Source organism: Podarcis melisellensis (genome assembly GCF_964234715.1).
Source record: "Podarcis melisellensis genome assembly, chromosome: Z".
In the NCBI taxonomy this organism is placed as follows: Eukaryota; Metazoa; Chordata; class Lepidosauria; order Squamata; family Lacertidae; genus Podarcis; species Podarcis melisellensis.
The window spans coordinates 46,764,934-46,787,192 of NC_138547.1; the positions used below are offsets into that span (position 1 = coordinate 46,764,934).

The 22,259-nt window shown below is 47.5% G+C and overlaps 1 protein-coding gene across 4 annotated transcripts; it reads right to left on the reverse strand.

Moving 5' to 3' along the window:
- Positions 1 to 340: 340 nt before the first annotated feature.
- Positions 341 to 22,259, reverse strand: GDPD2 (glycerophosphodiester phosphodiesterase domain containing 2). 4 transcript variants are annotated; one of them, XM_081896967.1, is made up of 16 exons: positions 21,730 to 22,259; positions 18,967 to 19,098; positions 14,730 to 14,833; positions 14,538 to 14,631; positions 13,479 to 13,538; positions 11,332 to 11,430; positions 9,926 to 10,019; positions 8,859 to 9,004; positions 8,181 to 8,263; positions 7,891 to 8,041; positions 6,206 to 6,421; positions 3,480 to 3,631; positions 2,109 to 2,256; positions 1,862 to 1,944; positions 1,161 to 1,189; positions 341 to 788 (listed from the first exon to the last, which is right to left on the reverse strand). In XM_081896967.1, the coding sequence occupies exons 2-16, from the start codon at positions 19,066 to 19,068 to the stop codon at positions 736 to 738; spliced, it is 1,614 nt and encodes a 537-aa protein (XP_081753093.1). In that variant the 5' UTR covers positions 19,069 to 19,098; positions 21,730 to 22,259; the 3' UTR covers positions 341 to 735. The 4 variants fall into 4 exon arrangements, with proteins under 4 accessions (XP_081753093.1, XP_081753092.1, XP_081753094.1 ...); XM_081896966.1 differs by having other exon boundaries at positions 18,967 to 19,101; positions 21,730 to 22,258; XM_081896968.1 differs by lacking the exon at positions 21,730 to 22,259 and adding an exon at positions 19,286 to 19,414 and having other exon boundaries at positions 18,967 to 19,101.

Here is a 22,259-nt window from a genome sequence, read left to right on the forward strand (position 1 = left end):
TTGGGATTTGGAAGGGATGGCGTTACTCTTGTGGAGAGGCTGGGGCTGGGCTGATCAACTCTTGTATATGTAATGTTAAGCAATGGTTTAGTGTAGCTCTATGCTAGATCACATCCTATAGCAGCCTTCACCAAAGTGGTGCCTTCCAGCTGTTTTGGATTACACTCCCATCTGGCTGGGGCTGATAGTGCAGTCCCAAATTGCTGGAGGGCACCAGGCTGGCAAAGGCTGAATGAGAGCCATGTTTGAGATGCAAAGTGCCTAGCTGCAAGAAAGCATGTACTTTCTCTTCGTCCTTGACCTCCACACCCCTGGAACAAGAATTGCAGCCTGACTCAGCTTTCTCAAATCATGCAGGGTGCTTTATTGACAACAGTTTCAGAAGCACGTAAGAAAAAAGAAAATTTCTATCACCTCCCAGACCAGGGACAACACTTAAACCTTCAGATGGAATCTCCAGTTCTTTGCCACAACTGGTACAGTCCTTTCCCGGCAGTTTCAGGATCTAGGCCATGCTGAGAGAGATGATTGCAGGATAATTGCAGAAGTCCTGCTATGCTTCCCACAGGCCATGTGGTGGCTAGGCCTCTTGGCTCCAGGGGGCAGAGGCCACCACAACCAGGTCTCAGCAACAGCCAGAAGCCATCCCCAGAAAAGACATTTTGAAAGGTGAAAACTGCCCTGCCCATTCACCAATGGGAAGGACAGGGCCTCTGCTCTGTTTGTGCTGATATGTCACTCAGACAACAGGCTGTGGATCTTTGTCAGGAGCACATCTGAGTCATAACCTGGAAGTGCAGAAAGGAAAAAGAAGAATGTCAACACAGGAGATCCTGGGTAGGGGACTACTAGCTTTATGGTCTATTCATTGTGGGCCAAGGTGTTTGTATGTTTTAAACAGTCAGGCTCCGCCTGCAGGAGCATTGTGGGTGAGAACCATGTACTCTTAAGCTCCTTCGAAGAAAGGTGCAATAGAAATAACTGCAGCCTCTGCCCACTGATAGAGTTGTTGAAGCAGGTGCTGAATAGAGTTCAAGTCACCCCTGTCAGTGTGCAGGTACCCCAAACAATGGTGGAAAGTGGATCGCTTTTCTCTGTACAACACACACAAAATATAGCAGAAATATCACACCGATCTGAAGGCCCAACGTCTCCTTTACCTTGTGGCTCTTTTCTTCGGGACCATTTTCTGTAAGGGGAAGGAGGGGGAATAAGTTAGCTCAGAGACAGGTGTGCCCTCCCACCCTCAGCTTCATCGCTAGTGTCTGTGGTTCTGCCAGAGACAAGGGAAGTATTTTGATCTTGGTGGAATAGAGGAAGCTAGGAATATCACACCAGCCACTAGCCATGTTGCAAATACAGGGGGATTATTTTACCCGCAACTTATTACCAACAATTCCAAGAAAAAGAGGAGAGCAACCATCCAATGGAGCTCAGGAACCTGAAAAAATATTTTAGGTAGGTCAACAGTGTCACTCAGTGTTGAGGCCATGTTTGGATCAGGGAAGAGCAGGGCCGAGGTGAGGTCAGGGCTGCAAGGACACACCAGCAAGACTGGCAGATTGGTCCATGACATCAGGTGACTGACAGGTGGGTGGCGCCCAAGTGAATACACTTTTGCACTGGCTTTCCTAAATGCCCCCTTGGTAGGCAGAGCCCAGCCGATGCTGTGAAGACATGGCTATATAGCAGGGAAGGCGATCATCAGTGGCCCTCACAACTCCCATCAGCCCCAGGCAGAATGGCTAATGGTCAATGAATCACGGGAGTGCCACAGGTTTCCCCAGCCCTGCTGAGTTAGGGGTTGGCAGCTGCAGGACGCCCTGCCCATGCAGAAGGGAGCTCCTCACATTCTACTCACTTCAGCAAGAAGAAGGCCCAGACAATCAGCAGAAAGGAGACACAGTCTGTCACAATCCAGATCATTTGGTATGTGGCACGAGGCTGTGGAGAAGGGAACATGGGGAACGGAGGTCATTGGGGTGGGAGAAAGGGCAAACGGGCAGCTCTCAGTTTCCCCGGGGAGCTGCCTACACGGGGGTGGGGTGGTGGGGTGGGGTGGTGGTGGTGATACAAGTCTAGTCCTTCCCTGCCCCAACCGGTCTTACCAGCAGCCAGAGGGGGCGCTCCATTCCCTGCAGCACCTGGCAAGCGTTAGTGGTGACAGAGTTGGCTCCTGCGCACCACAGGATCGAGAAGAGCCACGGGGCATTCACCACGTACAGGTTCACAGAGATGTTGTCACGGCGATACTCCCTAGGGAAGAAGGTGGGATTCATGGCACCAAAGCAGAACAGGGAAACTCCCATGAAGTCTCGAGGGAGGAGAAACCCCAGTGCCTAAGGTATGCTGAAGGGAAAAGACGGGCTCCCAGAGGCAAAGGGAGACTCTGAGCATAAGCCCCACAGTTTTCACCCACAGAGTTTGCTGCTGTGTTCTGGGACGATGTTCAGGGCTTATCATCTTATACAGTTGTACCTCAGGTTAAGTACTTAATTCGTTCCGGAGGTCTGTTATTAACCTGAAACTGTTCTTAACCTGAGGAACCACTTTAGCTAATGGGGCCTCCCGCTGCCGCCGCGCTGCCAGAGCACGATTTCTGTTCTCACCCTGAAGCAAAGTTCTTAACCTGAAGCACTATTTCTGGGTTAGCGGAGTCTTTAACCTGAAGCGTATGTAACCTGAAGCGTATGTAACCCGAGGTACCACTGTATCCTTTGCTCAGCCCAAAAGGGTGTCAGATCCCCTGCATGCCCTGTGTGAGAGCATCCAGCAGACAGTGATGGACTTTGGGGTCTCAAGTTTCAGCGGCACCCTGTGTGACACCAACATTTGGCACGCACACATCCTGGCTGGCATTCTAAATAATGGTTGCGGTGCCACCGAGGCTCCACGTCCAGTGTAACTGAACTGGTTGTGCTCCCCTAAATCCACTTCTGCTGCAGATACCATTCTATCAGGAGGTCCATTCTGCACCATGTTGGAATCAGGCCTTTAGTGTGGAAGTATCTCCCCTCTGGAACTCCCTCACACTGCATATCAGAGGGGTACTTTCTCTATTGCCTTTTCGGAACCTGCTAAAGACATTCCTCTTTCAACAAGCTTTCTAAGTGGAAATCTTTATCCTGGCAGATATCTGGCTTGGATCTGCATTGATTTTGTGCATGTGCTGTTCTAAACTGTTCTCCTTTATGTAGGATTGTGTCCAAAGTTAGTTCCACTCAAAGTGATCCAATTGAAATTAATGGGCGTGATTAACTTGGGTCCATTGATTTCGATGAGCCTACTCTATATTTCCAAACTTATCCATGGAGTAACAAAAACTTGAGACTTTTTTTTCAAAAAGAAAAGACATTGTCTCAGGATGCTCAAACTATCTTTGCTAGCCAATTCTCTCTCCTTGACCTATGCCTGGGACAGACACCAACCTGCCCCACTGTCACCGCCCTCCCTCCTGCGCATCGCTCCCCCCAACTAACCGGATTTCAGTGCTGCTCAGATTTTGGTAGGGCAGGTTAATACGCATAAGGTCTTCTGTTTCATTGCTCAGCTTCTTCCGGCCATAGACCTGCTGGAACCTGGGCGCCCGCTGCTTCACCCAGTCTCGAAACTCATCAGGGAGCCACAGGATCTGGGAAGGAGGGAAATGGTAAGCAAGAGATCCCTCCTCACTCCCACTGCTTCATGGGGGGCAAGACCTACAAGAGAGGACTTGCTGTGCTCATTAGGCCAGACACTCCTGTGTAGATCCCGTTTTTGTTAATAAACAGCTACTTGCTCTATTTCATAGAATCATAGAGTTGGAAGAGACCACAAGGGCCATCGAGTCCAACCCCCTGCCAAGCAGGAAACACCATCAGAGCACTCCTGACATATGGTTGTCAAGCCTCTGCTTAAAGACCTCCAAAGAAGGAGACTCCACTACACTCCTTGGCAGCAAATTCCACTGTCGAACAGCTCTTACTGTCAGGAAGTTCTTCCTAATGTTTAGGTGGAATCTTCTTTCTTGTAGTTTGGATCCATTGCTCCGTGTCCGCTTCTCTGGAGCAGCAGAAAACAACCTTTCTCCCTCCTCTGTGTGACATCCTTTTATATATTTGAACATGGCTATCATATCACCCCTTAACCTCCTCTTCTCCAGGCTAAACATGCCCAGCTCCCTTAGCCGTTCCTCATAAGGCATCGTTTCCAGGCCTTTGACCATTTTGGTTGCCCTCCTCTGGACATGTTCCAGTTTGTCAGTGTCCTTCTTGAACTGTGGTGCCCAGAACTGGACACAGTACTCCAGGTGAGGTCTGACCAGAGCAGAATACAGTGGCACTATTACTTCCCTTGATCTAGATGCTATACTCCTATTGATGCAGCCCAGAATTGCATTGGCTTTTTTAGCTGCCGCGTCACACTGTTGGCTCATGTCAAGTTTGTGGTCAACCAAGACTCCTAGATCCTTTTCACATGTACTGCTCTCAAGCCAGGTGTCACCCATCTTGTATTTGTGCCTCTCATTTTTTTTGCCCAAGTGAATGCTTTACATTTCTCCCTGTTAAAATTCATCTTGTTTGTTTTGGCCCAGTTCTCTAATCTGTCAAGGTCATTTTGAAGTGTGATCCTGTCCTCGGGGGTGTTAGCTACCCCTCCCAGTTTGGTGTCATCTGCAAATTTGATCAGGATGCCCTTGAGTCCATCATCCAAGTCGTTGATAAAGATGTTGAATAAGACCGGGCCCAAGACAGAACCCTGTGGCACCCCACTAGTCACTCTTCTCCAGGATGAAGAAGAACCATTGATGAGCACCCTTTGGGTTCGGTCAGTCAGCCAGTTACAAATCCACTGAGTGGTAGCATAGTCAAGACCGCATTTTACCAGCTTCTTTACAAGAATATCATGGGGCACTTTGTCAAATGCCTTGCTGAAATCAAGGTAGGCTACATCCACTGCGTTCCCTTCATCTACCAGGCTTCTAATTCTGTCAAAAAACGAGATCAGGTTAGTCTGACATGACTTATTTTTCAGAAATCCATGCTGACTATTGGTGATCACAGCATTCCTTTCTAGGTGCTCACAGACTGTTTGCTTAATGATCTGCTCCAGAATCTTCCCTGGTATTGATGTCAGACTGACTGGGCGGTAATTATTTGGGTCCTCTCTTTTCCCCTTTTTGAAAATAGGGACAACATTTGCCCTCCTCCAGTCTGCCGGGACTTCACCTGTTCTCCAGGAATTCTCAAAGATGACTGCCAGTGGTTCTGAGATCACATCTGCCAGTTCTTTTAATACTCTTGGATGCAGTTCGTCTGGCACCGGAGACTTGAATACATCTAAACTAGCCAAGTATTCTTATACTATCTCCTTAGTTATTCTGGGCTGTGTTTCCTCTGCTGAATCATTTGCTCCAAATTCTTCAGGTTGGGCATTGTTTTCTTTATCGGAGAAGACTGATGCAAAGAAGGCATTGAGGAGTTCAGCCCTTTCTGTGTCCCCTGTTTGCATTTCACCATCTTCTCCTCTGAGTGACCCCACTGTTTCTTTGTTCTTCCTTTTGCTACGAATATACCCATAAAAGCCTTTTTTGTTGCTTTTAACCTCTCTAGCAAGCCTGAGTTCATTCTGTGCTTTAGCTTTTCTGACTTTGTGTCTACACGTGCAGGCTATTTGTTTGAATTCCTCTTTGGTGGTCTCCCCCCTTTTCCATTTTTTGTACACATCCTTTTTTAATCTTAACTCAGTTAAAAGTTCTTTAGATAGCCACCCTGGCTTCTTTAGGCACCTTCCATGTTTCCGTCTCATTGGTATTGCCTGAAGTTGTGCTTTTACTATCCCCCTCTTAACAAACTCCCAGCCATCATGAACTCCCTTTCCTTTTAGTATTACTGTCCATGGGATCTCACTCAGCACTTCCCTAAGTTTTATGAAGTCGGCTTTCTTAAAGTCAAGAAATTGAGTCCTAGTATGCTTGGCTGCTCCTTTCCGCTGTATAGTAAACTTCAGAAGAGCATGATCACTCGCACCTAATGATCCTTCCACTTCTACCCCACTAACCAGGTCAGTGTGATTTACTGCTGGCTTGCTCTTGCCTTCCTTGTTGTTTGCATTCAGGCAGAACTTCTCAAGGCAAGCATGCCAGCCTCACCCCTGTCCACCCACTTTCCCCACCAGCTCCAAGGGGAAGCCCACTGTGTCCTGTCAAGCAATGAGGACAACTCACCAGCTCCGGGGAGATGTCTGAATGGAGGATAGTCTCCACAGTGACATTGACGAGGTCCTCGTAGTGGGGATCCTCCTCAGGACGCAAGTCAAACATGACGGACACGTTGTGCCTCTTGGCCTCAACCAGCAGCTGCTTCAGAGACAGAACACGCTGCGCCTGTGCCAAAGCTCGTTCTGCCTTTGAGAGGCTTCGTGCTGTGGGGAAGGGTGGCTTCTGGTAGAGGGGAAGGAGGGAGTCAGTGAGAGAGGACATCATAGAGCCCTGCAGCTCCAGGCTTCTCCAACCCAGGCTTAGTTCCCCATTGAGGCTGAATAGGCAATCACCACCCATCCATTTTTGCTGCATGCAAGGGCTTCCCCAGTCAGACCTAAGGATCTTGCTCCCTACAAGGGAACATAATGAACACTGTACCATTCACTACTATGGGACAAGAGAAAGTAAGAGGGCAATTGCACTTGAGAGAATGCTGTTTCCATGGTCTGGGACTGGTAATCACAATAATATTCATTCAACAAGATATTTACTGGTATTCAGCATTGCTCAACAAACCAAAATGTAAACAATAGAAACAGTTTATTGATGATAACCATTTTGACAAGCAGTTGCAAAGCAAGGGTATGTGATACAAAACAAGAACCAAACCAAACCAAACCAAACCAAACCAAACCAAACCAAACCAAACCAGAGGCCTCTTGAAAAAGAACAGTGTTTTGAAAGTGTTTGAATAAGCTTCCCTTGGGAGAGAGTTCTGAAGTATCAGGGCTGCGCAAAGAAAGCCATGGTCTTTTGTGAAGGATACTTACCTTCACAGTAAGACAGAATTTGGAGCAGGACCACATCAGGATATCAAAGGATTTACCCAATTAGCATGCAGCCTATGGAGCTCTGCTACCTCAGAGCAGTCATCTGCACAGCCTATTGAGCACACGGGCTCAGTAGGGATCAGATCATCATCAGCAAATACCACAGCCCACATGCCCCTATTGGAGTCATTAGATCTGGTCCTATTGAGGGACTAAGCCAGGTGTCAATCACCTTTCTGGGCCCACAGGAACATTTGGAATTTTGAGAAAGTACCATGGGCACCAGTCACAAAATGTTGTTGTGTGTGAGTTGCAGGGAAACATTGTGTAATGCAAATTGGCTGCCACACCTAAAAGAGCAGAGAAAGCTGAAGGCAAGCCCCTGCCAGCATCACTGGGGGGGAGGCATCTTGACAGAGAGAAGCCCTTTGCACCTCTCCTCTGTTCAGAATGGAAAAGAGGGTGGGTGTCCAATTCTGGAGGGTATGTCCCATGTAGGAGAGGCTGAACTGGTGAAAACAGGGGCTGAGCAGGAAGAACTAAACGTCTCCCATGTATTGCAGATTTTTGAGCAGATATATACTGAGATCTTTGTGGGTGCCGTAAAGGTACAGATGGGCACAATGGAGAAGTCCACACTGGCAAACCCAGGTCTGTGTATTCTGGTAGTAAGAATTATAGCCAGATATACAGCACCTTCTTGTCTGTTCTCCATCCCACACAACAGGAAATCATTTCCCACCGTATTGTATCCCTTCAGAGAGCAAATGCACAGGGAGCAACCAATGCTATACCACTCATGCAAGTCAGCCCAGCAGCACCTATTTCACCCCACCAAGCTTCCACAGGGCTGACTTGGCACCACCACACAGCTCTCACCTGCAGAAACCAGCTGCCAGCATCAAGTTGCTGCAGCTGCGTCCAGTTGAAGGAGCTGGCATTGGACTGGGCTTGAGCAGGGAAAACCTCTTGCACATTTGTGGTCCGGATGAGCTTCTCGTCATGCATGATGAAAGGGACCCCATCGGCACTGCCAGGCGAGAAAGAGAAAAGAGCTTGGTCTGGGGAATGGATTCATCTCTACTGCCAGAGGGAGAAGTTGCCTTGGGGGACCAGGAAGTCTCTTCATCTCCCACAGACAGCTGATCTGCCACCTCTTCTCCCCTTACCTCACCAGGACATCTGTCTCCAAGACGCTCACTCCATAGTCAACTGCCTTCCGGAAGGACATCAGAGTATTCTCAGGTGCAAGCTGGATGGAGATTAAAAATGGACATAAAATGGCAGGTGCATTTGAAGGACAAAGGTAGTAAGGTTGGTGCTGGATGGCAAGTAATGCTTAGTGGGGACATGGGAGAGGGCCTTCTTGGTGACTGCTTCCAAACTTTGGAAGTCCCTCCCTAGAGAAGCTAAACTGCTGTCTTTCTGCTGGCCGGTGAAGACTTTCTTGTTCCAACAGGCCTTTGGGAACTGACTGCTTTTAATGAAAGGGCTGGTACTGTGCTGCTTTCATTGTAATTATCTGCATAGATTTTTGTATAATTTTAATTCTACCAATGCTAAATCGTATATTAATGATGGATTTTTCTATGTCTTTTCTTGTTTTTGTCTGTAGGCTACTTTGAGTCCTTTTGGGGGGAAAGGTAGAATATAAATCTAAGAAGAAGGAGAAGGAGAAGGAGAAGAAGGAGAAGAAGAAAAAGAAGAAGAAGAGGAGGAGGAGGAGGTGGTGGTGGAGGAAGAGATAAGGCACCTCTGGATCCCTTTAGTCAGTCTCCCTGTCCCCAGTTGGATATGCCACCTATTATCCTGCTTCTTGCTGTGCAAAGGAGGTGCTGGCTACTCACCATGGGAGCTCCACGGTGCCCGAACAGAGCTGGCTTGGGGGGCAGCTGGCTGTACTCCAACAGACAGGGGGAATCAATACCCAGTGGGGCTAAGTACAGAGCAAACACTGCACCCAGATACAACAGCAACAGAAGAGTTCTGAGGACTGTGGAGACACAGACAGATGGAACATGCAGGTAAAATGCAACAGCAGTCTTGGAAGACGATAATAGCAAGCTAGACCTTCATTACTAGCATTGAGAAGACATTCCAGGTAAGATATCAGAATTGGGCCCCCAGCTCTTTGGGATCATCCTAGTCTCTTCCCACCAGTGAGGTTACTTGTTTCTTCAGAGTGGAACTCTAATAATGCAATGGTGCCACCTGCTAGAGCCCTAAAGAAATAGCTGAGCACCACACTGCAGCATGCAATACTGCCAATACACAAGAAGTAGGGCCCCTCCATACTGGCATTTTATTTAGAGTGTAGTCTGCAACATGCTCTTGGCACAATAGTGGTGCATTAGTGGTGAATTTAGTCTGCTTTGTTAGTTGTTCTGTGATGCTTCCCCACCGCTACTATGTCATTGTTGTCTGGAGGGGCTATAAAACGACAAAAGTGGGATGACTTTCTCCTCACTCTCTCAGTTTTGGTACAAATAAATAGGATTTCAACAGGATATGCACTGGCTGGAAATGAAGCAGTATGACTGCCCCAAACATTTGCAGGTGCAAACAGTATTTGAAGTGAGATTGTGTGTAATTGTCCGAGTAGCCTCATCACAAGCACAAATAATCATGAATGAGTGGTAAAAAAAGACACTAGAGCTGGATCGACACTGATCTGGAAAACTATATATTTCCCAATGCAAGTTCTCATTGGCAACATATTGCTGTTCTACAGCACTATCCGGTGTCACATGTTAATAACACATTTCTAACGTTTTAAATGATGAGGGTAGATGAGTCCTAGGAGGGGCCCCGTGTGGCCTTGAAACACTGTTCAGCACCTAAGGAAGACCCTGAAATGCCTGCTGCAGGGGCCTGTACTGGGATAGAACAAGAATAGCTTTGGCCTCCCTAGTACCTGAGCAGGATGTACGGTAAAAGCAGTCAGCCACTGGCCAGGCAAGTAGTGTCATGCCCACCACAGCTCCGATGTGCAGGAAGGGGCCTGTTGCCTGGCAGGGCAGAAACAAGAGTTAGCCATTGGTTTGGAGTTTCTAAGGGAGTCATATCAGGAACAAACAGAGCAGGTAGAATGAAGGGGCAATGCCAGGGAATAGGCTGGCCCTGAAGCTAAGCTTTTAACCCAGAGTTCCCTGCAGGATAATGGCAGAGGGCATCAAGGGCTGGAGTCCCTGCCCAGAAGGAAAAGCCACAGTTAGTGTTAATTGCTGCAAGATGCTTTCACAAGGCATGACTCATAAATTAAATAAGTAATCTGGAAATTAAACTGTACTAAGATTATAAGCTTTTGGCAAGAGACGTTGAGGATTATAAACGAACTTCTTTATGGCGATATAATCTTAACCACCAAATATGTTTTACTGGAGTGTCTGAAATGCATAGCAAATGTGGAAGGTTTGGAACTTGCAAACTGCAGCCAGAGTAGCCACAGCAAGGAACTGGAAATCAGATAAACCAGCTGACATCTTGCAATGGTAATAAAACATATGGAATATATACCGCTGTTGACAAAACTTGCATGTTATAAAAGAGATGCTGAAGGATGTGCACAAAACCAATTTTATTGAAAAATGGGGTACATTTGTTCATTATTGGAATGCAAAATTCCAAAACAATGTTGAACCTTATCTAGTATTCTCAGTCTTATAATTTGAAATTTTGCTTAAAATATAATAGTGAGCAAGGATGCCTAGTTATATAATGCTCCTTAAACCATAACTGACATTTTGTATATACATGATATTAAGACATTACATATCTATTATTTTATTTTTGTAGCCCCTTTATTTTGTGATATAAAACTTGGTCAAAATGCGGAAGGGTATTCTGTGTTCCAATCAACTTTGCCTCCTCCTGTCCGGTCTTCATCAGCCATAAGAACCACCCCACCACCGGCAGATTGCCTGACTTGCTTCGTACCACCTGTACTGGGTAGGATGCTAGAGGGCAGGGGGTATCAGACTTTTCCTGGGGGTCTGTCAGTTGCCTGGCCAACAAGGTCCAACAGGTGCACAAGCAACTGTTGCTGAATGTACCCACTGGGTTGGTTCACAAGTTAACTGCTGTGTAGAAGCTGCTATGAATCATTCCATGTTTCAGTTGCTGATGCAAGAGACGCCATGCGCAGCAGCTCAGCAAGAAGGGAAGGCAAGGAAAAAAACACAACCTGTGCCAAAATCACATGGCAAACACTTGTTATATCCCAAAAGCTCACCATTCAATTCATTTTTGGGCAACGCTCATGTGGCAGCTGTGCCATGGCTCATATTCTCTGAGATCATGCCATCAGCTGTGGATTCTTACCTGCAGGGAGATGCGGGCACTTTCCCACTGCTCTTCCCACTGAACCTCAACCCCCACAAAAGCAGAAGCCACCACAAGTGCCGTCAGGATCAGGAGAACCTGGAAGGAAGAGAAGACAGCATCAAGTGCCTGGGGGCAGGGACAATTGTATTCAAGCCACTTTAAGGGCTTTATTTTGAAAAGAAGGCAATATGTATAGACCAGGGGTCGGCAAACTTTTTCAGCAAGGGGCCAGTCCATTGTCCCTCAGACCTTGTGGGCAGCCGGACTATATTTTGGGTGAAAAAATGAACGAATTCCTATGCACACCAGCCAGGCCCCACAAGTAACCCACAGATGCATTTTAAAAGGACACATTCCACGCAAGAGCAGCATGCAGGCCAGGCAGCATTGTAGATGATAAATATTAAAATTTAAAAAAATTCTTACCTGCACTGATGATACTCATTGTTTGGATGAGGAGTCCTTGCCTGAGTTTGGTGCTGCATTGCGGCCTGCTGGGCCTCCTGCTGCTGGCATCTCTTCCGTGCTTCGGGGGTGGGGTCCCACCCTCTCTCTTTTCCCTCCCCCCATAAATCTCTTGCCCCTCCCCCTCCCTGGGTGGTGCCTCTTTTCCTGCCAGCGGCACCTCCTCCACCTGCTTTTCCTCCTTCTGTAGGAGGACTTTGCGTGAGAACATCTGGCAGCTTCCCTCTTTTTTGTCTGCTCAGAAAGCAGCTGGGCCGGGTTAACGACCCTTGCGGGCCTGATCCGGCCCGTGGACTGTAGTTTGCCGACCCCTGGTATAGACTGTCAAGACCTTTCTGCAAGGACTGTACCACTTTGGTTATTTTGTACACTGTTGCAACTAAATAAAACTATTGGTTTCTCACCATTCTGGAAAAAAGTGTGCTTGCTTTGGCAACAAATGTATTATTTTTTTTGGGGGGGGTGAAAAGTAGGGAGCTGCAGGGTTCTGATCTGGGCCTAGTGTTGTTGAACATCTTTAGAGAGATTGTTGTGCATTTGGAATGGGAAAGTAATCAGTTTGCTTGTGAGTGTTTGAGAGAGAGAGAGAGAGAGAGAGAGAGAGAGAGAGAGAGAGAGAGAGACAGTGAGTAACAGAACATAGAATCATAGAATGGTAGAATTGGAAGGGACATTGAGGGTCATGCTGTCCAGTCCCCTGCAATGCATATATTGGGGTGCAGTGAGGCTTCTCTCTGGGGAAGCTGATGTGTGTATCCTTTTCACTTCCACCTGTGTTCTACTTGCATGTTTGTAGGGAATGGTGAATATGTCAGTTTCAGTTTATTTTAGTTTCCTATCTTTCTAGTCTTAAGCTCAGTTCCCTACATTTCCAAATCAGTTACAAGTCCTTGTGAAAAGCCGTTAAGCATTTTAGTGCGTATTTATATGCACACTTTACTGTATGCATTTTTGAACATATTGCTTGGCTGGAGAACTGCACAGAAAAAAATAGAGAAATGTAAATTTCAAAGCAGTATTTGGGTTCTCACATTGTAGTCATGTTTCTATTAAATGTGAGGTGAATCAATTTTTCCCTCCATCCTTACAAAACATTGCAAGCCCCCAGTGTCCTCTCCCCTTCAATGGTATTGTTACATTAGCTCATTACTGACTTTATTGGAAAAGTGTGGAAATCTGTGGTATTTTTGCTTACAGTGCCTTATCGTTTTAATTGTTTGGCTTTTATTCTGTAAATTACCTCGTTATCTTATAATGGAAGACAGTCTCTAAACATTTTAATAAGGAAAATAAACTTACATAGTGCCATCAGTGTGCAAGGCATTGTGCAAAGTGAAACCCTGTCCCAAGGAGCTTACAGACTAAAATGTAACAGGAGAAATAGAGGAAGGAGAAGGAAGTGGAGGACCACCAGGCCATTTTGGGCCAACCACACCCACATGTCATTCACCTAACATCACATGACATCAGGTGAAGAGATCTGTTGTACTTTATCTCAGCACTAAGTGCAAAAATAAAGAAATGCATGCTCATTTGATACTGGGAATCCACCTAACTAATGGTGGTGATCTGGTGTGCACCAACATTATGCAGCAGCAGCACAAACCTTTGTGTAGGATTGTGCCTTCGACAAAGGAACCCGGTAGGAAGTTGGAATTGTGCTTGGGGCAGGGGTTTACCTTGTGTATCCAATGGAGCTTCAGGGGCTGGTGCCAGAGCTGCAGGCAGAGTGCCAGAACCTATAATTAAAATGGGAGAGTGATGTGACTTGGGACCAAAGAACCCACTTTGGATTCTGGGACAAGGACTGCAGGAGGACCACATTCTCATACGAAGATGATGGTGTTGACACCACTCAAAAATGAAGAAAAGCCATAACTCTGCAGTTAGGCAACCTGCTTTCTATACCCAAACCCTTCAGACCTGTATTATGAAAGTTGGCAGATACTTTCCTATTTGCATTACAAATTCCACTGTCACAAAAGTCTCAGCCACTAACCACTAGACACCCTTCTCAGAACCTTCCTTCTGGCTTCTGAGATGTTCACTTATACAGTGGTACCTCAGGTTACATACGCTTCAGGTTACAGACTCCGCTAACCCAGAAATAGTGCTTCAGGTTAAGAACTTTGCTTCAGGATGAGAACAGAAATCGTGCTCCGGCGGCGTGGCAGCAGCAGGAGGCCCCATTAGCTAAAGTGGTGCTCCAGGTTAAGAACAGTTTCAGGTTAAGAACGGACCTCCAGAATGAATCAAGTACTTAACCCGAGGTACCACTGTACACTGGTATTCCCAATGTGCTGATTTAACTTTCTCCCAAGAAGCTTTATTAAGTTTTATGAAATGTTGGGCTTAGATATTGCTGGCTCTCTCAAAAAAATGGAGTTCCCAGACTTAATCACATACTAGCAAATTCAGATAGATAGGTATGTCTTGTGTGACAAACCTGCTTTTCCCAAAGACCTGACTTTTTCTAATAAGGAAAGTGATGGGAAAATGTGCTGGAGTATGGGATAACCCTTGTTTTGATGCAACATCATGTAACCTCTCCTCTAACAAATCAGGATAAATGCTCTACAAATAGGTTATATGGCCCTTAGTAGACAGAACAGCATGTTCCCAAATGGGTTTTAAGAAGTTGATTTCCCCCCACCCCCAACCTCCCCAAAGCGAGACCAGGGAATTCTGGAGGTACGGTGCAAGCATCCTAGGAAAAGAGCCAAATAAAAAGGGTGTACCAGGAGCAGTGAGGAGAAGGTGACCAGAGTTGTTGTTCCAGACAGCATCACCATCGACCAGTCAAGCCACCATCCTGTCTTGCGGAAAATGAATCTGTTGGGCAGGGAAAAAACCCCGAGGTGAGGAAAGGTTATGACAAAGGGAGCTGGAGAGAATCTTAGGTGGGGGGGCACCCCGGGCCTTCTACTCACTCATTGAGATTGTGGAAATCATTGAGGGTGACAAAGGCAAGGTAGAACCAGGCCAGGGCGAAAAGGCACACACAGAAGACGAAGAAGAACCAGGCACAGTCGCACTGTGAAGAGGAGGAACAGGTTAGAAAATGAACCACCGGCAGATGCACCTTAATAGGTGGCTCTTGGATGACACACCCTCTGGCCTGGAAGCCCCACTTGCAGCTCCAGATGTGCAAGGCTGGCTGTGGCTACACAGTGGAGGGCATGCCCTAGGTACACGCTTTAGGTGGTCATATGTGAGATCAGACAGGAAAGTACCTGTGACAGGTTCCTTTTCAGTGACATTGCTGTGGAATTTCCTCCTACTGTCAGCCTCCTTCTCCTTTAGTATCTGGATCAACCTGCTGACTTCCAGATGTTTTGGACTACAATTTGCATCAGCCCCAGCCACTAAGGGATAATGAGAGTGGTTCCCACCAAAACAACTGGAGGGAACCAAGTTGTTGAGGGCTGATTTAGACACTTCCTGGAAATTGTTTCAGCAAGCTTTTGGTTTTATTTCTTACCATCTGCTGTGCCTGTGGTACTGCATTTGTTTTTTATCTGGTGCCATTAAGCTGTGGCTGTGCACACACTCCCATTTGCTCTAGATGCAGCACACCACTAGTTTGGGAAGTGGTGTACATATGATGTTAGTCCTTCTCCTTATTATCACCATAATCACCGATTAATCGCCTTCTAAACTGCCATCTCAAGGCGAGTTACAAAAATAATAATTTAAAACAGTTTTTAAAATAAAAAACGACAGCTCCGAATACATTTAAAACAGGACTATCCGGCATCAATCCTGTCATTCCTTATAAAATCTGATTTTTGGTATGTCTTCCCTCCCCAACTAGCTTTGATCCAAAGCGAGAGATAAAAGATTCAAATAGCTACGGTATATTTAAACCTGAAAATTTGTACACAACGTGTTTTAATCTTGTAAGCCAGTTTGTGTCTCCACACAGAAAAGTGGGTTAAAAATAACGAATGAAATTATGCTTTTGCCTTGCTTGCTCTAAGGCTGAGCTGCGGCACTGACAGCAGATTCTGATTTATAGCCCACCTTAAATCAAGCTCTGAGGACAGCTTAGCCTTAGACTGAAGATTAGATGATAATTTTGAAAGTGATTTGAGGAGCTTTACATCCCTTGGGGAACATACATATTTCATTAGCTCTGAAATCATTTTGCTGATGTGCCTTGAAATGAAAGATCTTGTATTTTCTTCCATGCTTTTGGCTTCTTCTTAGTAAGGGTAGATAGACTATTTTGCTGTTAATTTGGATTTTGTCTTTAGTAGTTTTATTCCCAAGCTTTAGGATTAATTGTTGGCCCAGTTGTATAATACTGAGCTGATTGTTAGGTGTGTTTCGGTGGGCCTTTTGAAATGTTGATTCTATGTTTATATTTTGGCAATATATTTTGAATTGTTAATGATTACCTTGGAAAGTAGATGCTAAATATTTTACTAGGTGTTGTTATATTACATTGTTATTGCATGGTATACTGATGCTTTAGGAGCTGGTTTACCACAGAAAGGCAACATGCAGATAAACTGAAATCGGCCAAAGCGCACAAAAAGCCCTATACATGGAGGCATACCTGAGCAGAATATATACATTGTGAGCAGCAATCCCTCTTTCAAATGGCCTTCAACTCTCTGGAGGGAAAAACATGCCATCTGTCTCCAGCCCTGCACTGCTTAGGGGGCCTACACTGCAGGAGGGGTGGGAAGCAGAAAGAACACTTTACCCCATGACCAACCCCCCTGGCTTCCTCCCACCCACATTCTCAGGAACTCACTTTCCGCCACGTGATCAGATAATGCCTCCTCTCACTTTTGCTGAACATGCCACCCCAGTGGTGGAGCAAGCCAGTCGGGCGCCTGGGGCAGTGCGCATGCTCTGCACCCAGGGGCGGGGCCAGCCACCTGCGGGGCAGGGCGAGCCGGGGCAGGACGCCCCGCTGGGCCTCTGAGGAGTCTGCCTGCCTCCTCCCACTCAGCTGCCCTACAACTGAGGGGGAGGCGGTGGGCGGACCTTTGGGGGCAGTGTGGAGCCTAAGGGCACCCAAGCCACCGCGGCACTCCCAGGAGAGATGCGTGGCTCAGGCATGGTGCAAGCCCCGTGGTGAGTGTCGCCTGGCATTTTGTCTCAGTGGTTACACCGGGGGTGGCCTGCCCCACCACACCCCTTTCCTCCGCCCCTGTGTCACCCAGTATACAAAGGGGTGGAGCTGGAGCCACAGACTCTGTGGCTGCCCATGGCTGCTACTTCCTCTAAGCTCCCGTCGCCTGCCCACCTCTGCCTAGCCCTGCTGTGTTGCCATGGTTTGTTTTTTAATTATGGTTTTAATGTAGTTGTTGCAAACCATTCAGGGATTCTAATTAGTAGAGGGTGGTTTAGAAATTCATAATGATAATTATTATGTGGGGTTGCCCATGGGCCTGGTCTGGAAACTCCATCTAGTGCAAAACACTGCAGTTAGGCTGTTGATGGAGATGGATTATCACCAGCACATTACTCCAGTTTTCAAAAGCTTGCACTGGCTGCCCATATGCTACTGGGTCAAGTTCAAAGTTCCTGCATTAATTCACAAGGCCCTTAAGTACTTGGATCTCGATCCCTGCCTGATCCCTGGTGTATTTGGGGGAATCGCTGTTAGGGGTCCCGAATGGCACTGCCTGCATCTGCCAGGAGCCAAGCGTTCCCGTATTGTGGAATTCTCTCCTGACTGAGACCAGACAGCAGGACTGGGCCATGTATCAATACATCGTCTGAAGTTGGTTCGAAGTCCACATTGTGAGAACGGTTCTATAATTTTTGACATGGTGACATATCACGATTCACAATTTGTGAGGGTGCTATGTCTTGGCAACTGCTACTACTTAGGGGTCTAAGGGGTTTACTCACCTTTAGCATATCATTACAACTGTTATTTTATAGTACAGAGAGCAACAGGGCCAGTCATCGCTTCTCTTATGTTTCCTGCTGCCCCTGTTGCTCTCTGTACTAGAAAATAACAGTTGTAATGATATGCTAAAGGTGAGTAAACCCCTTAGACCCCTAAGTAGTAGCAGTTGCCAAGACATTGCCTTATTTGCCTCTACATAGTTACATCCTTATTTCAGATATTGTGATATATTAGTATATCACAATGTTTAGCTGCAGATATATCACAATGATGAAAACCAGAAACTGCCAGCCCTACCAGGCGGTCCCTCCCTCCCTCCCTCCCTCCCTCCCTCCCTCCCTCCCTCCCTCCCTCCCTCAATGAAGGCTTCTTTTTTTAAAAAAGAAATATTCAGCAGGCACTTTAAGTAAGCTTTTTATTATTGATTTTAACTGATTCCCCCCTCTGTATTATATATATATTTGTAACCGCATTGTACATTGCTTAGAAAAAGGGTTTTAAGCAGCATTAAAAATTGTTGAACTAAATAATGATGAAGATGAAATGATAATAATGATACAATGAGGACCAGGGTACTTTACAGGCATGGCTACATTCCCCCACTGTGCTGGGAAACCAGTTTGTCTTTTGCTGTCAAGAAAGAGAAGGGGGCCATGATTAGTCAGTAAGAGGGAATTCCTAACACGTCAGGGCAGGCAAGCCATCTTTCTCTGTGAGAGTCAGGCAGACCAACCAATTCCAGCACCAGGTCTCCTGGAACTTTTGAGAGCACAGCACTGAGTGGGCCAAAACTGAGGGTGCTAGGAGAGGGTGGTTAGGGAGAGGGAGAGAGAGAGAGAGAGAGAGAGAGAGAGAGAGAGAGAGAGAGAGAGAGAGAGAGAGTGTGCTGGAGGATCCTGCCATATTGGACACTAGGGAAAACAGGTCAAAACTCAGCTGCCTAAGAACAAATACTTCTGTTGAATTTTTGCTGGACTTCTATTTCTTTCCTCCCTCCTATTCCTTTTTCCTTGTGTGTCATGCCTTTTTAGATTATGAGCCTGAGGGCAGGGACTGTCTTGATTTTTGCAAGTCTCTCCGAGAGCCCTTTTGGTGATGGGGTAGGGAATAAATGCTGTGAAAAATGAACTTTAAAAAAACCCTTGACAGAAAAAGGGTCCATGGCTGGCACCCCCTGCCCCTCTTCTCCAGGACATGCCAGTGCTCTCCTCATGCCTCATGACGCAACAGAGCCAGGCCAGCCAGGACTCTCTAAACACATCCCTACAGATGCTGGAGAAGAGTTGCCCACTCACCTTGCTGGTTACCAGACCCTTCTTGTTACGAGTCCAACGGCAGCTGTAGAGGCACAGCAGGCAGGTGGCACACCAGCTGCAGCAACCTGCATCCTTCACCATGGTGCGTCAAGTAGTGGAGAACACCAGGCCCTGCTGGGGGGAACACATGTAGCCTATTGGTACTGCGTGGTAGGGCACGTGGAGTTTGCAGGGAGGAGGCAGATAATGCAGGAATAGGTGTGGCAAGCGGGGGGGGGGGGGGAATAAGGAAGGAAAGAAACCACACTGGCTTGAATGGGTCTTCAGCCTTCCGCCTCTCCTGCTCTTTTCCACTCACCAGGAACAGTTGCGGTTTGCAAAAGGGAGTGCGGAAGTGTGTGAAGTTCAACGAGATCCCAAGCTCCGTTCCCCCACTGTCATCACCCAGCACATATGTTGCGGGTGCAATACCAGAAGAGGCTAATCTAGATCAGGCACCAGGCCAACGGAAACCTGCGCACGGTGGCGGCAGCGGGGGGGGGGGGGAGAACTCAACCTGCCTGGTGAGTTGCACCCCGGGCACCCCACCCCAAATTTGCAAGCTGGGGCAGGCCCACGTTGCAAGGAGTCGGGTTAGTATGGAGCTTAATCGTACCTCTCTCCTCCAGAGAGTGAAAGATAAAGAGGCAGACACAGCACACGAGAGCAACGGGACAGGAGGGTGTGGGGAAACCCACAAACACAGCCCCTCCTTCCCCTGCTTCTGGTGTTGTTAGGGTTTATACTCGGAAGTCACATTTTGGAGAGAAGAGTCTGCTTCCTGCGTACTCACTTAACCCTACTTACTAGCCTCTTTCATTCATTTCTTTCATGCACAAGCAAAGGCTATTCCTGCATTCTAGGTCGCAGCTCTGAGTGGAGCTCTTGGAACCCCTATGGAGGGTCTGTTTACAGAACAGGTGAAGCACATGAAGGGTGGAAGCCTGTTACTTGCAGCTCCTCCTCCTCCAGCTGCTGTGAGAGCAGGATGCTGGACTAGATGGGTCACTGGCTCTTCTTAAGTCCTCAGCTGAACCAAAACCCAGATTCCAGCACACTCAAGCTACCTAACATCAGCCACACAAACAGGGCAAGGAAAACATGCAGACCTGCTTCTTTTCCCATTAAACCCTGTCTCCATGTCCCTCTCCACATCCTCTGTCCGTCCCCCCCGACTGTATGGCCACTGGAGCAGGGACCTGCATTCTTGCTCTTGGGAAAGTACGATGTACACAAATGGCACTGTAACAATAATCACAAATAAAAACCATAATGGCAGTATACGGTATTTCATAATGATGTTGCCAGTAATACCTATGAGCCCCCAAAATGCTCTTACAAATCAGAAGCCTGCTTTAATTGGGTTAAGTTTCTCCCCATGTCAAGATAATTGCTTTGGGAAAAGACGTATCCAGCGCCTGGCATAATACGCACAAGTGTGTTTACCGCAGTTACCCATAACCAATGTCAGAAGAAGCAACAACAAAAACGCATACGATCTTCCTTTTCACACATGGCGATACAGCTTGCTCTCTCTACACGGGGATGGTCTCTGCATCATGTAATGTGTGGAGCAGTTGAGAGATGCAAAGGCGCTGCAGTTTTGAGAGGGAAGGAGCACTCCCGCCCTGCCAAGGCCCCTCAGGCATGGGGAAGGTGTTGCTATGGATACCAGAGAGACTTCAGGCCTTGGTGCACAGGGGCATGTGGGGCAGTGGTGGGGGTGCAGGAGGAGAAAACACGACCATTTGGCTACTCTGCTCAAAAAACACCAGCCTTCTCAGGCCACCTTATCTGAGAGCCAGGGTAAAGGCAGGTGGGCAGAGGCGATGCGGAGACCACCCCTGGTTTGGTTGCACTAGGCATGGAGCCTGGGGGACACCACAATTTTTATTTAGAATGGAGCATGAGAGGCAGTGGGGCACTGAGGTTTGGTATGGCACTGGGCACTGCTTAAATTTGAGACTGCAAGTTCTGCCACTGCAGGTGGGGACAGCATGGCACCCACTGAGGGGGGCAGAAGGAGCTGCTAGGGGTGGGGTGACTCTGCAAGTCTTGCAAAACCTGGCAGCCATGGCCCCAGCTTATTTCCGGGGGGGGGGGGAGATTGCAACATTTTGAGGAGTCATGTGTTTAGAAAAAAACTCATTTTCCTTCTGAATAAAAGTTTGGCTGTACAAAATTATTTTAAGTATGAATGACCAAGATTACATTAGGCAGAGGAAGGGGAGAGAAAGTTGGGAAATAAACTAGTCTTAATTGTATCCTCTCCCTCCCCCACCCTCTCCAGCCCAACTTCACACACAATCCCTATGTGGCACAGAAAGTGGAGGAATGCACATGGAATAATTGCATATAATTATTAAGGAAAACTCCACACAGTGGTGCCCATTCCCACGATGGGGGGAAAGGGGGAGGTCATGGTTTCGCTCTTTTAAAAGAAATGAAAACTTGGAGAGAAACTTATTGACCCACCTTCAGAATCCCACACCAAATATTTACCCCATTTAAAGCTGGAAAGTGAAACTAAAACGCTTATTTTCAGAAGACAAGATAGCTCCTTTCTCCAGCCCCTTCCTGCCGCCCCCACCAAAACAACCCAATTCCTACTTTATTACCATCCCCTGTTTTTGCTGGGTGGGCTGGAGAAAGGAGGGACCCTTCTTTTCTATGTCCCAGAAAAGAGCCTATTTTGCTTCAAGGCAGTTTGCCTACTGCCCAGTTTGCAGCACCTCTGGTGCTCCTCCCAGCCCCCTCACTCACCTTGACCAAGGCCCCAGTCCCCTTGGAGGACAGGCTGAGAAAGAGCTGGCTGATCAGAACTCCCTTCTTTTGCAGGCAGTCCGATGAGGCACTTTTATCTGACAGCTGCTTTTATTCTTCCAAGCTGAACTTTTGCTGCTGATGCTCCTCCTCCTCCTCCTCTCCTCCTCCTCCTCGCTCTGCTCTCACCGGCTGTCTCCTCTCACCTGCACAGTAGCTGGCATGAAACCCGTGTGTGTGCCACCTATGGGCAGGGCCAGGCAGGCTAGGTGCACTAGGGAGAGGCAAGAGCGCATGAACTGGCTGAAGGGCTGCAGCTGGAGGCCAAGGAAGGTGCCGCTTTTGTGCCACACTCTTCAGCCACTCAGTTCACAGGCCAGGGGAGCTTGTTCTGTGGCTGGCTGGAGAGGCCCAAGGTGGGGGGCGGAGGGTGGGGGGAGTCACTCACTCAGAGCCCAGACCTGAAGTTTGCAGGCAGCCCACGCTCTGAGTGGAGGAGACGGAGGAGGGAGGCAGACAAAGGAGAGGGC